This window comes from Ranitomeya variabilis, chromosome 6 (genome assembly GCF_051348905.1).
Source record: "Ranitomeya variabilis isolate aRanVar5 chromosome 6, aRanVar5.hap1, whole genome shotgun sequence".
In the NCBI taxonomy this organism is placed as follows: domain Eukaryota; kingdom Metazoa; phylum Chordata; class Amphibia; order Anura; family Dendrobatidae; genus Ranitomeya; species Ranitomeya variabilis.
In genome coordinates this window covers 384,163,416-384,182,998 of record NC_135237.1, presented here as the reverse complement: position 1 = coordinate 384,182,998, position 19,583 = coordinate 384,163,416, and the positions used below count along the sequence as shown (strand labels likewise).

At 42.9% G+C, this 19,583-nt stretch overlaps 1 protein-coding gene across 3 annotated transcripts in view; it reads left to right on the top strand.

The window, feature by feature from the left end:
- The window catches only part of C6H18orf63 (chromosome 6 C18orf63 homolog), a 570,510-nt gene that overhangs the window by 279,396 nt on the left and 271,531 nt on the right, over positions 1-19,583 (top strand). For all 3 annotated transcript variants that reach the window (XM_077270092.1, XM_077270091.1, XM_077270093.1), the window contains one exon: positions 11,083-11,124. In XM_077270092.1, coding sequence (XP_077126207.1) covers positions 11,083-11,124 — 42 coding nt within the window. The remainder of the gene's footprint in view (positions 1-11,082; positions 11,125-19,583) is intronic.

The following is a 19,583-nucleotide window of genomic DNA, read 5'->3' as shown; positions in this document are numbered from 1 at the left end:
AGTTAATACTAGAGTCTTAAAGTAATTTCAGGATGGTGTTTTGATAGGGTTTTCAGCTGACCATGAAAGTGCCCTTTCTGTCTTCCTGCTATCTAGTAAGCGGACCTCAATTTTGCTAAACCTATTTTCATACTACGTTTGTCATTTCATCTAAAATCACCGCCAATATTTGTGGGGGCCTCTGTCTGCCTTTCGGGGAAATTTCTCTAGAGGTGAACCAGGACTATATTTTCCTCTGCCAGGATTAGTTAGTCCTCCGGCCGGCGCTGGGCGTCTAGGGATAAAACGCAGGCTACGCTACCCGGCTACTGTTAGTTGTGCGGCAGGTTTAGTTCATGGTCAGTTTAGTTTCCATCCTTCCAAGAGCTAGTTCTTATGTTTGCTGGGCTATGTTCTCTTGCCATTGAGAACCATAACAGTTTGACCGGCCAAAAAAGGGTTAAATTAATTAACAGAGAAAGGAGAGAAAAGAGAAGTCTGCTGAAGATTTTTTTATTTTTTTTTTTCCTCAGTTCTGAGTGTGCTTGTAATTGAATCTCTTGCAAGTCTGCCTATATTGCAGCCTTTCTCTCTCTCTCTCCTTCTAATCCTGGAATGGCTCTGTGTTCACCTGTTTAAAATGGATATTCAGAGTTTAGCTGCAGGTTTGAATAATCTCACCACGAAAGTTCAAAATTTACAAGATTTTGTTGTTCATGTTCCTATATCTGAACCTAGAATTCCTTTGCCTCAATTTTTCTCGGGGAATAGATCTTGCTTTCAAAATTTCAAAAATAATTGCAAGTTGTTTTTGTCCCTGAAATCTCGCTCTGCTGGAGATCCTGCTCAGCAGGTCAGGATTGTGATTTCCTTGCTCCGGGGCGACCCTCAGGATTGGGCTTTTGCATTGGCTCCAGGGGATCCTGCGTTGCTCAATGTGGATGCGTTTTTTCTGGCCTTGGGGTTGCTTTATGAGGAACCTCAGTTAGAACTTCAGGCGGAAAAGGCCTTGATGTCCCTATCTCAGGGGCAAGACGAAGCTGAGATATACTGCCAGAAATTCCGTAAATGGGCTGTGCTTACTCAGTGGAATGAGTGCGCCCTGGCGGCGAATTTCAGAGAGGGTCTCTCTGATGCCATTAAGGATATTATGGTGGGGTTCCCTGTGCCTGCGGGTCTGAATGAGTCCATGACAATGGCTATCCAGATCGATAGGCGTCTGCGGGAACGCAAACCTGTGCACCATTTGGCGGTGTCTACTGAGAAGACGCCAGAGAATATGCAATGTGATAGAATTCTGTCCAGAAGTGAACGGCAGAATTTTAGATGAAAAAATGGGTTGTGCTTCTATTGCGGTGATTCAACTCATGTTATATCAGCATGCTCTAAGCGTACTAAGAAGCTTGATAAGTCTGTTTCAATTGGCACTTTACAGTCTAAGTTTATTCTTTCTGTGACCCTGATTTGTTCTTTATCATCTATTACCGCGGATGCCTATGTCGACTCTGGCGCCGCTTTGAGTCTTATGGATTGGTCCTTTGCCAAACGCTGTGGGTATGATTTGGAGCCTCTTGAAACTCCTATACCCCTGAAGGGGATTGACTCCACCCCATTGGCTAGCAATAAACCACAATACTGGACACAAGTAACTATGCGGATTAATCCGGATCACCAGGAGATTATTTGCTTTCTTGTGCTGTATAACCTACATGATGTGTTGGTGCTTGGATTGCCATGGCTGCAATCTCATAACCCAGTCCTTGACTGGAAAGCTATGTCTGTGTTAAGCTGGGGATGTAAGGGGACGCATGGGGACGTACCTGTGGTTTCCATTTCATCATCTATTCCCTCTGAGATTCCTGAATTCTTGACTGAATATCGTGACGTTTTTGAAGAACCTAAGCTTGGTTCATTACCTCCGCACCGGGAGTGCGATTGTGCCATAGATTTGATTCCGGGTAGTAAATACCCTAAGGGTCGTTTATTTAATCTCTCTGTGCCTGAGCATGCTGCTATGCGAGAATATATAAAGGAGTCCTTGGAAAAGGGACATATTCGTCCTTCGTCATCTCCCTTAGGAGCCGGTTTTTTCTTTGTGGCTAAGAAAGATGGCTCTTTGAGGCCGTGCATTGATTATCGGCTTTTGAATAAAATCACGGTTAAATATCAATATCCGTTGCCACTGCTGACTGATTTGTTTGCTCGCATAAAGGGGGCCAAGTGGTTCTCTAAGATAGATCTCCGTGGGGCGTATAATTTGGTGCGAATTAAGCAGGGGGATGAGTGGAAAACCGCATTTAATACGCCCGAGGGCCACTTTGAGTATTTGGTGATGCCTTTTGGTCTTTCAAATGCCCCTTCAGTCTTTCAGTCCTTTATGCATGACATTTTCCGTGATTATTTGGATAAATTTATGATTGTGTATCTGGATGATATTTTGATTTTTTCGGATGACTGGGACTCTCATGTCCAGCAGGTCAGGAGGGTTTTTCAGGTTTTGCGGTCTAATTCCTTGTGTGTGAAGGGTTCTAAGTGCGTTTTTGGGGTTCAAAAGATTTCCTTTTTGGGATATATTTTTTCCCCCTCTTCCATCGAGATGGATCCTGTCAAGGTTCAGGCTATTTGTGATTGGACGCAACCCTCTTCTCTTAAGAGTCTTCAGAAATTTTTGGGCTTTGCTAACTTTTATCGTCGATTTATTGCTGGTTTTTCTGATGTTGTTAAGCCATTGACTGATTTGACTAAGAAGGGTGCTGATGTTGCTGATTGGTCCCCTGCTGCTGTGGAGGCCTTTCGGGAGCTTAAGCGCCGCTTTTCTTCCGCCCCTCTGTTGCGTCAGCCTGATGTTGCTCTTCCTTTTCAGGTTGAGGTCGACGCTTCTGAGATCGGAGCTGGGGCGGTTTTGTCGCAGAGAAGTTCCGATTGCTCCGTGATGAGACCTTGTGCTTTTTTCTCGCGTAAATTTTCGCCCGCCGAGCGGAATTATGATGTTGGGAATCGGGAGCTTTTGGCCATGAAGTGGGCTTTTGAGGAGTGGCGTCATTGGCTTGAGGGGGCTAGACATCAGGTGGTGGTATTGACTGACCACAAAAATCTAATTTATCTTGATTCCGCCAGACGCCTGAATCCTAGACAGGCGCGCTGGTCGTTGTTTTTCTCTCGGTTTAATTTTGTGGTGTCCTACCTGCCGGGTTCTAAGAATGTTAAGGTGGATGCCCTTTCTAGGAGTTTTGAGCCTGACTCCCCTGGTAATTCTGAACCTACAGGTATCCTTAAGGATGGAGTGATATTGTCTGCCGTTTCTCCAGACCTGCGGCGGGCCTTGCAGGAGTTTCAGGCGGATAGACCTGATCGTTGCCCACCTGGTAGACTGTTTGTTCCTGATGATTGGACCAGTAGGGTCATTTCTGAGGTTCATTCTTCTGCGTTGGCAGGTCATCCTGGAATCTTTGGTACCAGGGATTTGGTGGCAAGGTCCTTCTGGTGGCCTTCCCTGTCTCGAGATGTGCGAGGCTTCGTGCAGTCTTGTGACGTTTGCGCTCGGGCCAAGCCTTGTTGTTCTCGGGCTAGTGGATTGTTGTTGCCCTTGCCTATCCCGAAGAGGCCCTGGACGCACATCTCGATGGATTTTATTTCGGATCTTCCTGTTTCTCAGAAGATGTCTGTCATCTGGGTGGTGTGTGATCGTTTCTCTAAGATGGTCCATTTGGTTCCCCTGCCTAAGTTGCCTTCTTCTTCCGAGTTGGTTCCTCTGTTTTTTCAAAATGTGGTCCGTTTGCATGGTATTCCGGAGAATATCGTTTCTGACAGAGGTACCCAATTCGTGTCTAGATTTTGGTGAGCATTCTGTGCTAGGATGGGCATAGATTTGTCTTTCTCGTCTGCTTTCCATCCTCAGACTAATGGCCAGACCGAGCGGACGAATCAGACCTTGGAGACATATTTGAGGTGTTTTGTGTCTGCAGATCAGGATGATTGGGTTGCTTTTTTGCCTTTAGCGGAGTTTGCCCTCAATAATCGGGCCAGCTCTGCCACCTTGGTGTCTCCCTTTTTCTGTAATTCGGGGTTTCATCCTCGATTTTCTTCTGGTCAGGTGGAATCTTCGGATTGTCCTGGAGTGGATGCTGTGGTGGAGAGGTTGCATCAGATTTGGGGGCAGGTAGTGGACAATTTGAAGTTGTCCCAGGAGAAGACTCAGCTTTTTGCCAACCGCCGGCGTCGGGTTGGTCCTCGGCTTTGTGTTGGGGACTTGGTGTGGTTGTCTTCTCGTTTTGTCCCTATGAGGGTTTCTTCTCCCAAGTTTAAGCCCCGGTTCATCGGCCCGTACAAGATATTGGAGATTCTTAACCCTGTGTCCTGCCGTTTGGACCTCCCTGCATCTTTTTCTATTCATAATGTTTTTCATCGGTCATTATTGCGCAGGTATGAGGTACCGGTTGTGCCTTCCGTTGAGCCTCCTGCTCCGGTGTTGGTTGAGGGCGAGTTGGAGTACGTTGTGGAAAAAATCTTGGACTCCCGTGTTTCCAGACGGAAACTCCAGTATCTGGTCAAATGGAAGGGATACGGTCAGGAGGATAATTCTTGGGTGACTGCCTCTGATGTTCATGCCTCCGATTTGGTCCGTGCCTTTCATAGGGCTCATCCTGATCGCCCTGGTGGTTCTGGTGAGGGTTCGGTGCCCCCTCCTTGAGGGGGGGGTACTGTTGTGAAATTGGATTTTGGGCTCCCCCTGTGGCCACTGGTGGAATTGAACTGGTGTGCATCATCCTCTCTGTTCACCTGTTTCCATCAGGATGTGGGAGTCGCTATTTAGCCTTGCTCCTCTGTCACTTCCATGCCGGTCAACATTGTAATCAGAAGCCTTTCTGTGCATGTTCCTGCTGCTAGACAACTCCCAGCTAAGTTGGACTTTTGTCCTTGTTTGTTTTTGCATTTTGTTCCAGTTCACAGCTGTAGTTTCGTTTCTGTGTCTGGAAAGCTCTTGTGATCTGAAATTGCCACTCTGATGTTATGAGTTAATACTAGAGTCTTAAAGTAATTTCAGGATGGTGTTTTGATAGGGTTTTCAGCTGACCATGAAAGTGCCCTTTCTGTCTTCCTGCTATCTAGTAAGCGGACCTCAATTTTGCTAAACCTATTTTCATACTACGTTTGTCATTTCATCTAAAATCACCGCCAATATTTGTGGGGGCCTCTGTCTGCCTTTCGGGGAAATTTCTCTAGAGGTGAGCCAGGACTATATTTTCCTCTGCCAGGATTAGTTAGTCCTCCGGCCGGCGCTGGGCGTCTAGGGATAAAACGCAGGCTACGCTACCCGGCTACTGTTAGTTGTGCGGCAGGTTTAGTTCATGGTCAGTTTAGTTTCCATCCTTCCAAGAGCTAGTTCTTATGTTTGCTGGGCTATGTTCTCTTGCCATTGAGAACCATAACAGATAATAGTCTGATGCAGGCACCATCCTAATTTCATATTTATTATCTTTTGTGTTAATTGTGTGGTTCCGCCACCAGCCCACATTTCATAATATAAATCCTTTGTGCTAATGATGTGTTTCAGGAACCAGGCCTCATTTCATAGCCCAAATAATCTTGGATAATAGTCTGGTGCACACACCAGGCCTCATTTCATGATCCAAATAATTTTGGATAATAGTCTGATGCTGGCACCAGACCTCATTTCATAATCAAAATCATTTGGGACAACAGTCTGGTGCAGGCACCTGGCCTCATATCATAAACCAAATCTTTTCGGATAATAGTCTGGTGCAGGCACCAGACAACATTTCATAGACCAAATTGTTTGGCATAATGGTCTGGTGCGGGCACCAGACTTTATTTCATAAACAAATTATTTTGTGCTAGTTCTGTGGTTTCTCCACCAGCCTACATTTCATAATATGAATCCTTTGTGCTGATGTGTTGCAGGCACCAGGCCTCATTTCATAGTCAAAATCATTTTTGATACTAGTTTGATGCAGGCACAAGGCCTCATTTCATAATCCAAATTATTTGGGATAATAGTCTGGTGCAAGCACCAGACCTCATTTCATAATCAAAATCTTTTCTGCTAGTTCTGTGGTTCCTCCACCAGCCCACATTTCATTATATAAATCATTTGGGCTAATAATGTGTTGCAAGCACCAGGCCTCATTTCATAATACAAATTGTTTGGGATAATAGTCAGGTGCAGGCACCAGACCTCATTTCAAAATCAAAATCTTTTGTGTGGTCTAGCCACCCTATATCAGCCAATAAATACTGATTATTAATTTAGTGACAGTTGGCTGACAGATCTGGGTCTATGGTTGTGAAACAGCTGATGAAAAGAAGGAAAGGATACATATAACATGAGTGGGGAAAAACAAGGTCGTGAATTAGGTGTTAATGTTAATGAAAGTTCAACTGAAGAAACACCATCTCATCCTATCCAAAGACCACTGAAAACATCTGCTACTGGACGGGCTACTCAATTCCCTTTCTTTGGCAGCTGCACAGCGGTCCGCCTTGTAGATGAAGCTCAGAAAGAGCATGTGCTCCAGTGGATGGCAAGCGTTGCATTAAGAGGCCTCTCCTCCTCTTCCACCACCTTAAAATCACACACAGTACAATCCTCAGAGCCGGCACCCCAATCTCCCTTGCTTCCCCCACGTCACAAATTTCCAAACACCCAACTGATTCATGATTCACACATTCTATTCCATGGGCATCAGATGTCTGCTAAAAAGATTCACAGAATCCAGAGGAGGAAAGCATCTGCACTAGTGTTGAGCATTCCGATACCGCAAGTATCGGGTATCGGCCGATACTTGCGGGTATCGGAATTCCGATACCGAGATCCGATACTTTTGTGGTATCGGGTATCGGTATCGAAACAACATTAATGTAAAAATGTGTAAAAAAGAGAATTAAAATAAAAAAAATATTGCTATACTCACCTCTCCGACGCAGCCTGGACCTCACCGAGGGAACCGGCAGCGTTGTTTGCTTAAAATTCGCGCTTTTCCTTCCTTACCTGAAGTCCCGGCTTGTGATTGGTCGCGTGCCGCCCATGTGGCCGCGACGCGACCAATCACAGCAAGCCGTGACGTAATTTCAGGTCCTTCAGGATTTTAAAATTACGTTCCGGCTTTGTGATTGGTCGCGTCGCGGTCACATGGGCGACGCGACCAATCACAAGCCGTGACGTCACGGGAGGCAGGACAAGCGCACATTTTAAAATGCGCGCGTGTCCAGCCTCCCGTGACGTCACGGCTTGTGATTGGTCGCGTCGCGGTCACATGGGCGACGCGACCAATCACAAGCCGTGATGTCACGGGAGGCAGGACACGCGCGCATTTTAAAATGCGCGCGTGTCCAGCCTCCCGTGACGTCACGGCTTGTGATTGGTCGCGTCGCCCATGTGACCGCGACGCGACCAATCACAAAGCCGGAACGTAATTTTAAAATCCTGAAGGACCTGAAATTACGTCACGGCTTGCTGTGATTGGTCGCGTCGCGGCCACATGGGCGGCACGCGACCAATCACAAGCCGGGACTTCACGTAAGGAAGGAAAAGCACGAATTTTAAGCAAACAACGCTGCCGGTTCCCTCGGTGAGGTACAGGCTGCGTCGGAGAGGTGAGTATAGCAATATTTTTTATTTTAATTCTTTATTTTACACATTAATATGGTTCCCAGGGCCTGAAGAAGAGTTTCCTCTCCTTCAGACCCTGGGAACCATCAGGGATACCGTCCGATACATGAGTCCCATTGACTTTTATTGGTATCGGGTATCGGTATCGGATTGGATCCGATACTTTGCCGGTATCGGCCGATACTTTCCGATACCGATACTTTCAAGTATCGGACGGTATCGCTCAACACTAATCTGCACTGATTCCCCAAAATTTTCAAAGTAGGGTCCGAGCAGAATCCAGATCCTTGTCACAAAGCGTTAACTACCAGAGGTGATCCTAATAAGACTCAGATACTCGAGGTGCACGCGGATTGTACTGTGATGTCAGGGCAAGAAGAGTAGAAGGGTGACTCTCGAGGTGAGGCCCAATTGTCTAAGCCAAATCATTTGGAAATGTGGCCTTCTGATTTCTCACTGCAGCACAGTTTTATCACACTTAAAAATCGTTAGGCCTAATATTGGTATTCAGGGTGGAGGCTCAATTTGCTAATCCAAATAGTTTGTGATAAAACTGTGTTGCATTGAGATATCAGAAGGCCACAGTTCCACTTAAAATTTGTCAGGCCTAATATTGTGGTTCATCCAGAGGCCTAATTTGTTTAAGTGCAGAGGCGAGTTCACCACAGTGAAATTCTCTGGGTGAACTGCGATGATCTCGCCTCTGCACCATGAGACTTTCTCACAATGCTAGAGGAGATCTCAACGAGGTCACCCAGCTGAGAATGCAGCCTCAGTGACCGGCAGTAACTTTGATGATGTCACTCCTAGTCACTGATGCTGTGCTCGCAGCAGCTCATTCGCCAGTGGTTCTCAGCACGGACAGTCGCATCTTGGCACCGACCAGGTTGAAAACTGTTTATCCCCCAGATATGGATCACGGTGTGGGACAGAACGACAGATAGGTGAGGAATATTGTTGTTTTTTTATTTTGTTTTATTACAGGAGACCAAGGATCAAACCAACAAGTCCTCAATCAGTAAGAATGCCCATAAACGAGGGCCAGCACTTCCTACTAGTTTAACAATACAACCTTATTCTTCATGCACCATATTCAAACACAAGGCGCAAGAAAAAATCTCTGGAAGTTGACACAAAATTATTTAAAAAAAAAAAAACTACAACAGTTTATTAATTTATTCAAGACATGATAAAAAATGTTCAGGAGTATAATAAATACTGGAAAAACAGAGGTTGAAAGAAGGATCACTAATAGCATATATGGCAAACAATTTCAAATATCAAAGCATAACACCAAATGGCAACCAATTAATAAATGGCAAATTATATTGATAAATTAAATATTAAATACTCATACCAAAATATTAATTAAATTGCATAGTGCTAAGAAATTGTTTGTAGTATAATTATTACATTAATTCCATTAATATCACAATTGGCATTGTCCAGTCCCAATAAATACATGTTGCTGTCTATAAATCAAACCAGATTGTGTCCTGCAAAGTAGGAAATACAAGTGGCTGATATGATTAATGAATGGAATTTTTAAACACCACAAATAATTACCTGTAAGAATCAAAGTCCGCTTAGTGTGTTGTATTAGGACCTAAACCTCTCGCCCCTTCTGGTTTGATTTATAAACAGCAACATGTATTTATTGGGACTGAACACTGCACCTTATAATATATGCATAGTTTAAACATTCACATATAGATTTGTACTTAAAACGCTGGTATATATGTGTTTGGCTAGATGTTGGCATTATATACATGCATTTTTTTTCTCTTTTTTTGAGAGTCACAGCACAACCTAGTGGCCAATTGTGATATTAATGGCATTAATGTAATAATTATGCTGCAAACTATTTCTTGGCACTATGCAATTTAATTAATATTTTGATATGAGTATTTAATATTTAATTTATCAATATAATTTGCCATTTATTAATTGGTTGCCATTTTGTATTATGCTTTGATATTTGAAATTGTTTGCCATGTATGCTATTAGTGATCCTTCTTTCAACCTCTGTTTTTCCAGTATTTATTATACTCCTGTCTTAAATAAATTAATAAACTATTGTAGTGTTTGGTTTTTTTTAAATACTTTTGTGTCAACTTCCAGAGATTTTTTCTTGTGCCTTGTGTTTGAATATGGTGCATGAAGAATAAGGTTACATTGAGGAGACAAAGGATTCAGCAGAATTAGGCGTTAGGGGAGTATAACTGTGTTTGTTATTTTTAAATAAAAAAAGTAAAAGTGTGTTTTGTTTTAAGTCAAATAAAAGACATTATTCTGGCTGTTTCTTCATTTACCATATAAGTATAAGATTAGTATTGGATGGGTGACTTATAGACACCTCTCCATTAGTAATACAAAGGTGACATCAACCCCACAAATATGAACCCCGCTTGCCACCGCTACAGGGCAAGTGGGAAGACCCGGGCAAAGCGCCAGAATTGGCGCATCTAATAGATACGCCTTTTCTGGGTGTCTCTGGGCTGCCATTTTTAGGCCGTGGGGGCACTATCCATGGCCCCTTACCAGCCTGAGAATACCAACCCCCAGCTGTCTGCTTTAGCTTGGCTGGTGGTCAAAAATGGGGGGACCTCACGCTGTTTTTTTAAATTATTTATTAAAATAATTAAAAAATACGGCATGGGGACCCCTCTACTCTTAAAAACCAGCCTTGCTGAAGCTGACAGCTGAGGGTTGTGAATTTTGCCTGGCTATTTATCAAAAATACAGGGGAACCCACGTGTTTGTTTTTCATTTATTTATTTACAGTATCCCCTCAGCCGCTCCTGCTCTCACTGTTATTAGCAGCAGCAGGTGTCAGCTGATGGGAGCATGACAGCATGGCAAACACTGGATGTTCGGGCTCCCATTTAAGTGAATGGAGTGCGGGTTCAGGTCCGGGTACTGTTCTGGTACCCAAACCCGAACTTTTTATAACTGCTTGGGTCGAACCCACCGGACTCGAACATTCAGGTGTCCACCCATCTCTAGTGTTGTGTATATGTTTAGTTTGGCCCCCCATTAAATTTAATGGGGTTCGGGAACATTCGCCGAACATGTTCAGCGAACGTCTAAACTTTCGGCGAATTGTACCAAATCGAACCTTAAAAGGTTTGCACATCTCTAATTATAGCTGCATTTCTCAAGATCTACACCACAGCTATGAGGCATACAGGTAACACTGGTTTAACCATTCTATTGCCTGTATGCCCATACTAATAGCTCAGAATCGTCTAGGGGATGACAGATTCCCTTTAAAGATGTGCCATGTTTTTCCAGCATCACTGGAATAAATTTATTGCTTTTTGCGACTCTATCTAGACTAAATTTATGTAAAAATTCTAAGCTGGATTATTATATAGTCCCAGTTTGTGAAACCACTATAAATGTTGTATTGTAGATGTATAAATCTGCTTATTGTTATCTGTAACTGAACAGTTAAAATTTATGTCTTAAAGGGGCTGATTTTTTAACAAAATCGGGAAAGCAGGATGCAGTTGGTAAGTAAACTATGCTAATCATAATGGGAAGTGAAAATATTTAATATTTTCTGTCAAGAAAAACACAAAATATATAGAACACTAGATGGTGGCCCGATTCTAATGCATCGGGTATTCTAAAATATGTATGTAGTTTATTTATGAAGATTTAAGAATAATGCAATAATTACACAGGATTCGGCCAGCCGGGCACGACCAATCAGCAAAGCTTGGTTCAAATCCCGCGCCAATTCGCGGCCGGACTTCGCCTGTTGCTGATTGGTTGTGCGTGGCTGGGCGCGGCCAATCAGTGAAGCCAAGGTCAGCTCCAGGTTTTTGAGGGCCCCGGGCTAAAGAGTCTCAGTGGGCCCCCCCTTTAACACATACCAAGATTCATGATGCACAGATACAGCAGAGAAATATAGCACAGCCACATAGCATATAACGCAGCCCACGTAGTATATAACACAGCCCATGTAGCATATAGCACAGCCACGTAGCATATAACACAGCCACATAGCATATAACACAAAAGTAGAAGAAATAGCCGCACCACACAAATCTTCCTTATCTTTAAAAGCCTTTGTTCTTTATTACAAACATTATGATGTGGACATGGTTACAAAGGGCAGGACTGCTGCAGATCAAGCTGGTGAAATCAATGGACGATGGCCGTTTCGCGTGTTGCACGCTTCAATGGGTCCAACTTGGACCCGTTGAAGCATGCAACACGCGAAATGGCTGTCGTCCACTGATTGCACCCGCTTGATCTACAGCTGCCCTGCCCTTTGTAACCATGTCCACATCACAATGTTTGTAATAACGGACAAAGGTTTTTAAAGATAAGGAAGATTTGTGTGGTGCGGCTATTTTGTCTACTTTTGGATTGACTACACATGTTCTTTCAAGCAAGCACACAAATTTCCTGTAGAGTTACCGCATGGGGTGTTGTAGACTCAGCTAACCTGCTTCATCAGTGAGTATCCACTTTGGTCCTAGTACCATTCATTTTTCTCTTGCTTTTTATAGCATATAACACAGCCCACATAGTATATAACAGCCACGTAGCATATAACACAGCCACGTAGTATATAACACAGCCACGTAGTATATTGCATAGCCACGTAGTATATTGCACAGCCCACATAGTATATAGCACAGCCCACATAGTATATAACACAGCCATGTAGTATATAGCACAGCCACGTAGTATATAACAGCCCACATAGCATATAACACAGCCCACGTAGTATATAGCACAGCCACGTAGTACATAGCACAGCCACGTAGTATATAACACAGCCAAGTAGTATATAACACAGCCACATAGTATATAACACAGCCCATGTAGTATATAACACAGCCCACATAGTATATAGCACAGCCCACACAGTATATAACACAGCCCACGCAGTATATAGCACAGCCCACACAGTATATAGCACAGCCCACGTAGTATATTGCACAGTCACGTAGTATATAACACGGCCCACGTAGTATATAACACAGCCATGTAGTATATAGCACAGCCCATGCAGTATATAGCAGCCATGTAGTATATAACACAGCCCATGTATTATATAACACAGCCCACGTAGTATATAGCACAGCCCACACAGTATATAGCACAGCCCACACAGTATATAGCACAGCCCACGTAGTATATACCACAGCCCACGTAGTATATAGCACAGCCCAAGTAGTATGTAGCACAGCCCACGTAGTATATAACACAGCCACGTAGTATATAGCGGTGTGGGCACCATATCCCTGTTAAAAAAAAGAATTAAAATAACAAATAGTTATATACTCACCTTCCGGCAGCCCCCAGATCCAGCCCAGGCCTTTAGCGATGCTCCCACCAGGTCTATTAACAGTGATGCTTTGCGGCAATAACCCGTGATGATGTAGTGGTCCTGCGAGACCGCTACATCATCTGGGGTCATTACCGCAAAGCATCACTGGGAACGGAGCATCGAGGAGCGGCAAAAGCTGCGGGGATGCCGGAAGGTGAGAATATCACAATTTTTTTTTAAATTATTTTTAACATTATATGTTTTTACTATTGATGCTGCATAAGCAGCATCAATAGTAAAAAGTTGGTCACACTTGTCAAAAGCGGTGACTGACCCGGAAATGCTGCAGGCAGCGTTTCCGGGTCTGTCACAGAATGACGGCACATCACTAGCGCATGCCTAGTATGGCATGCGTTGGCGATGCGCCCGGTAACAGGGTTAATGGCAGCGTTAACAGACTGCGTTACACCGCGTTATGCCGCGGTGTAATGCAGTCCGTTTAACGGACTGCTAAAACGCTATGTGGGCGCTGACTGGATGGGAGTATGGAGGGGGCACTGACTGGAGGGGAGTAGGGAGGGGCCAATTCGCGGCCGGACTGTGCCTGTCACTGATGGGTCGCGCCCAGCCGGCCGCGACCAATCAGCGACGCAGGATTTCCGTGACAGACAAACAGACAGAAGTGGACCTTAGACGATTATATATATAGATTCCTCTTTCATTCAGGGTATTATTGGCAGGGGACTTGTGGGGTATGTACCACCAGTTCTATGCATTCATTCTGTACTGCTATTAGTTGAATATGAATACATGGCTATAACATCAGACTGAACATTTGCCCCACATGTCAAACAGTATTGTTAAGACTTGCTGGTTTACTTCCAAAAATTACTTCACAATTGTTAGGGGACAGTAAAGCAAAATAAAATCACAGCTAGGATTAACTATTTTTTTGGAAAGGCACGACCTTTAAAAAACTCTTGTCATATATGTTTTAAACAGTTATATTTATTTCAATAAGAACTGAGCTGCCACCCCTGAGAACATCCATTATACAATGCACTGAGCTGTACTGTTCCAGGTCAGTATTCTGCTAACATCCGGATGCAACCAGAGCTTCAAACAGGATAGGTCATCAATATCCCTTGTCTGAAAGACATCTTAAAGGAAACCTGCCACCCCCCTCAGGCATTTGTAACTAAAAGAGCCACCTTGTGCAGCACAAATGCTGCATTCTGACAAGGTGGCTCTTTTAGTTATGATTCCTGCACACGCTGAAATAAACGTTTATAAAATGTGCCCCCTCATACCCTGAAACCGTCCCGGGGGCGGGACTCTCCTTCCTAATCAGACGGAGCACAGCCGTCACTCCGGGCCTGTGCGCGCCGTGCGCCGCCTCCTCTTGCAGCATTATCGTCCCCGGTGCCTGCGCTGTAAGTACAAAGGGCAGCGCCACTGCGAATGCCCGAAAAAAACCTTAATGCGCAGGTGCCAGGGACGATAATGCTGCAATAGGAGGCGGTGCCAGTTATCACAAATTCGAGATTTCAGTTGTTGCTGCTAAGAGTGGCCCATCCAGTTATTAGGATTAGGGGGCAATCACTTTTTCACACAGAGCCCTGTAGGTTTGGATTTCTTTTTCCCTTAACCCCTTAGTGACGGAGCCAAATTTTTAAAATCTTACCAGTGTCCCTTTATGTGGTAATAACTCTGGAACGCTTCAACAAATCCCAGTGATTTTGAGAATGTTTTTTTGTGGCATATTATACTTTATGATAATGGTAACTTTAGGTTGATATGTTTTGTGTTTATTTATTAAAAATATCTGAAATTTGAGAAAAATGTTAAAAAAATAGCAATTTTCAAACTTTGAATGATTATCCCTTTAATCCAGATAGTCAAACCAAAGCAAAACATTAATAAATAACATTTCCCACATGTCTGCTTTACATCAGCACCATTTGTAACATTTTATTTTATTTTGTTAGAATTTTAGGAGGTTTAAAAACGTAGCAGTAATTTTTCATTTTTTCAAGGGAATTTACAAAATTTATTTTTTTAGGGACTTATCCATGTTTGAAGTGACTTTAGGGGTCCCATTTATTGGGAAATTCCCAAAAGTTATACCATTTTAAAAACGGCACCCTCTGACATATTGAAAACTGCTGTCAGGTAGTTTATTAACCCTTCAGGTGCTTTTCAGGAATTAATGCAAAGTGGCATGACAGAAATGAAAATGTGTATTTTTTCCACCTAAATGTCTCTAACTTCTGAACAGGTTACAACAGCCGTCAGACTCTAAGGCCGCTATTTGGTCATGAATTGCCATGACAAACATCTGGACCACAAAAGTATGATCTGAGGGCACCAATTGGGATAAAGAGGTATCCCCTACACGCTATTAACCATTTATATTGATGTAGTCACTATTGACAGCAGCATCTAAGGGGTTAAACAGATATGGAAGGTGCAAACACTGATCGTGGCTGAAGCAGCAAGTTGTCAGCTATAGTGTACAGCCGACCGCTGCTGGATTGTCACCTGTATGGAGATGCTATTCTCTGATATCTGAGGTCAGTTAAAAGACGTATTGGCGTATACATTTAAAGTGAACCTGTCAGCAGGATTGTGCTCAGTAACCTACAGATAGTGTCAGGTTGGCGCCATTATACTGATTAAAATGAAACCTTGGTTGATGATATCCGTCCTGTGTTTGTTCCTTAATTTTTATTTGCAGCTTTCAGTTTTCCTTCAGTGTCCTGCACCCTATTTTACATACTACATAGAATATTGTTTGAAAAAAAAATTAATACTCATCAGGTGGGTGCCGTCGGTGGCACCTGCGCTGTAGCATGATACAATGGATAATATGCATGCACTTACAGTATTTGATTTTGTCATACAATTTTGATGGTAAAAAAATCTTAAAACACCACAGCCATTTTGTAAAAGAAAAAAAAATTGGCTTCATCAAGATGGAGCCGGTGGCACCTGCGCAGTAGCATCTATCAGTGATCAAATAGATACTACTGAGTAGGTGCTGCCTGCGCCATTTTGATGGAGACAATTTTTTTCTCTGGTAAAATGGTGCTGCGTGGCAGCACCTGCACAGTAACATCTATCGCTTTCCGAATGATGATACTGTGCAGGTGTGGCCACCGGCACCATTTTGATTAAGATCATTTTTTTTTCAAACAAAATTATATGACAAAATCAAATAAATACATACAGTATTATCCATGGTATCGTGCTACAGTATCAGCACCTGCACCTGCCTAATGAATGTAAATTTTTTTTTCAAACCATTTTCTATGCAGTCGTAAGCCTAGAAGGATCAATATGTAAGCAGAGCACCACATGAAGACCACCCATAGGCCCACCCCGAAGAACTAGAATCTCATTAACTGAAAACTGCTCATTAGGATTAAGCAACAACCACAAGACAGATTTCATCAACCAAGGTTTCCTTTTAATAAGTACAACAGCGCCAGTCTGACACTGTCTGTAGTTTACTGAGTACAATCCTGCTGATAGGTTCACTTAAGTGTGACAAACATGCAAAAGAATAGGAAATCAGGAAGGCGGCAAACACTTTTTCATACTACTGTATATGCAACTTTCATTCTGCAACACAAACGGCTTGCTTCTCTTTAGCACCCATGAATTCAGAATAGTCACTACGCCCAGAAATAAATTCCTAGAGGGATGTAATTTCCAAAATAAGGTCAACTTTTAGAGAAAATCTCCTGTTCTGGCACCTTCAGGGCTCTTCAAAAGTTACCCACAAGCTATTCCTGGAAAATTTATACTGCAAAAGTCAAACAGCACTCCTTTCAAAACTGTCCAAACTGTAGTTTCTGGCCACATATGGAGTATTACCGCACTTACAAGAAGTTAACAAACGTAGAGTCCATTTTCACCTATTACCACTTATGAAAATGAAAAATCTAGGGCTAAAACAACATTATAATGGTAAAAATGTATTATTTGTTTCCTCACAAAATTCTGTGTAACACCTATGGTGTCAATATGCTCACTACAACCCTAGATGAATTCACCACTGGTGAATGATGCTGTGCTCTCAGCAGCTCATTCACCAGTGGGTTTTCAGCCGGGACAGTCACATCTTGGCACCGTCCAGGTTGAAAACTATTTAGCCCCCAGACATGGATTACAGCGTGGGACACAACGATGGACAGGTATGGTATATGGTTGGTTTATTATTTGACTTTTATTACAGGAGATCAAGGGCATCGGGGAATTAGGTGTTGCAGTAAGTATGGTTTAATTTAGAACACTAAAGGAGTCTGTGTAATTTTTTCAAATAAAGGACTTTATTCTGGCCCTGTCTTTATTTAATATATAACTATAGGATTAGTAATGCATAGGTGTCGACGATTCTCCATTACTAAGTCGTGGGCTTGATGTCACCTGAAAGGTGACATCAACCCCACAAATATTACCCCAATTGCCCTGCTACAGGGCAAGTGGGAAAAACCGGGCAAAGCACCAGAAAAGGCGCATCTAATAGATGTGCCTTTTCTGGGCAGCTGCGGGCTGGGGGGGGGGCCTATATCAATGGCCCATTACCAGCTTGAGAATAGCAGCCCCCAGCTGTGAGCTTTAGCGAGGCTGGTTGTCAGCAATGGGGGGACCCCACGCCGGCTTTTTAAATTATTTATTTAAATAATTTAAAAAACCGTATGAGGACCCCTCTATTCTTGATAACCAACCTTGCAGAAGGTGACAGCTGAGGGTTGCAGCCTCCAGCTGTGAGTTTTGCCTGGTTGGTTCAATAAAACAAGGGGGAACCCACTTCGGCTTTTTCATTCATTTGTTTCCTTACAGCGCAGCGGCTGTGGAATACCTCGATCATCCGCACCTACTGTCACTGTTATTAGCAGCAGCAGGTGTCGGATGATAGGGGTAACAGTCCCAAAAGCCCCCCACCTGCTGTCGTTCAGACTTTATTATAACATTTATCATTCTCCTCTGCTCGCCAGCAGAGCAGGGAAGAATGATGACAGCTAACTTCATTACCTGTCACCAGGGAACAGCGCTTGCTGTAGCGCTTCTTCCCCGGCCTATTTCCATGTGGTACTGATGCGGCACACGGGTGGCACACAGTTGCCACACATGTGCCACACATAGTATACACACAGACACACGGACACGGATATCTCCAGTACCCTTTTTTTTCCGGTACTGGAAAAAAACAGACATGTGAAACCGGCCTAAGGGCTTGTTTTTTGCGGGACGAGTTGTGATTTTGAATGATACCATTGATTTTACCATTTAGTGCGGTGAAGTTACAAAAAGTACAATTCCACAATTATTTAGTTTTTTTTACCATGTTCACTTAATGCTAAACCTGACCTGTCATTATGATTCTCCATGTCATTACAAGTACACAGATACCAAACATGTATAGATTCTTTTTCATTTAAGTGGTGAAAAAAAAATCCTAATTTTGTATTAAAAAACAAACCTCATAGCGTCTCTATTTTTCATGATCTGGGGCTGGTTGTGGGCTTATCTTTTGTATGCCGAGCTAACATTTTTGAGGATACCATTTTGGTGTGGATACGATGTTTTGATCACCTGTTATTGCATTTTATTGCATTGTTGCGGAGACAAAAAAAAAGAATTATGGCATTTTGATTTTTTTCTTCTTAAGCCCTTTACTAATCGGATTAATTGTTGCTATATTTTGATAGATCAGACATTTATGAATGCAGCAATGCCAAATATGTGTATTTGTTATTTTGTTTATTTTAAATGGGGCAAAGGGGGGGTGATTTGAACTTTTACATTTTTAAAATATTTTTTAAAACAATTTTTTTCCTTTTTACTTGCTTCAATAGTCTATTTAGGAGACCTAAAGCAGGGCTTCACACCTACTATGTGTAGCAGAAATCAGCATCTCCTGTGAACTTCCGCATCAAAGGGAGGGACACAACCTATGACATCCATATGCAGTACAGACCAAAAGTTTGGACACACCTTCTCATTTAAAGATTTTTCTGTATTTTCATGACTATTAAAATTGTACATTCACACTGAAGGCATCAAAACTATGAATTAACACATGTAGAATTATATACTTAACAAAAAAGTATGAAACAACTGAAATTATGTCTTATATTCTAGGTTCTTCAAAGTAGCCACCTTTTGCTTTGATGACTGCTTTGCATACTCTTGGCATTCTCTTGATGAGCTTCAAGAGGTAGTCACCGGGAATGGTTTTCACTTCACAGGTGTGCCCTGCCAGGTTAAATAAGTGGGATTTCTTGCCTTATAAATGGGGTTGGGACCATCAGTTGTGTTGCGCAGAAGTCTGGTGGATACACAGCTGATAGTCCCACTGAATAGACTGTTAGAATTTGTAAAGCAGCTAAGTTAAAAAAAAACGAGTGGCCATCATTAATTTAAGAAATGAAGGTCAGTCAGTCTGAAAAATTGGGCAAACTTTGAAAGTGTCCCCAAGTGCAGTGCAGGGCCGGTTTTAGGCAAAGTGGGGCCCTAGGCAAAAGTTTAAAATGGGGCCCCAAATACTAACATATTGCACATCACACATAAACATTTTGCTTGCAGCTACATATGCTGATTTCAGGCCACTAAACGAGTGTGATCAACAATATTGAGGTCATTCGCCACTTGTTTCCCAGCCTCTGTACACAGGCT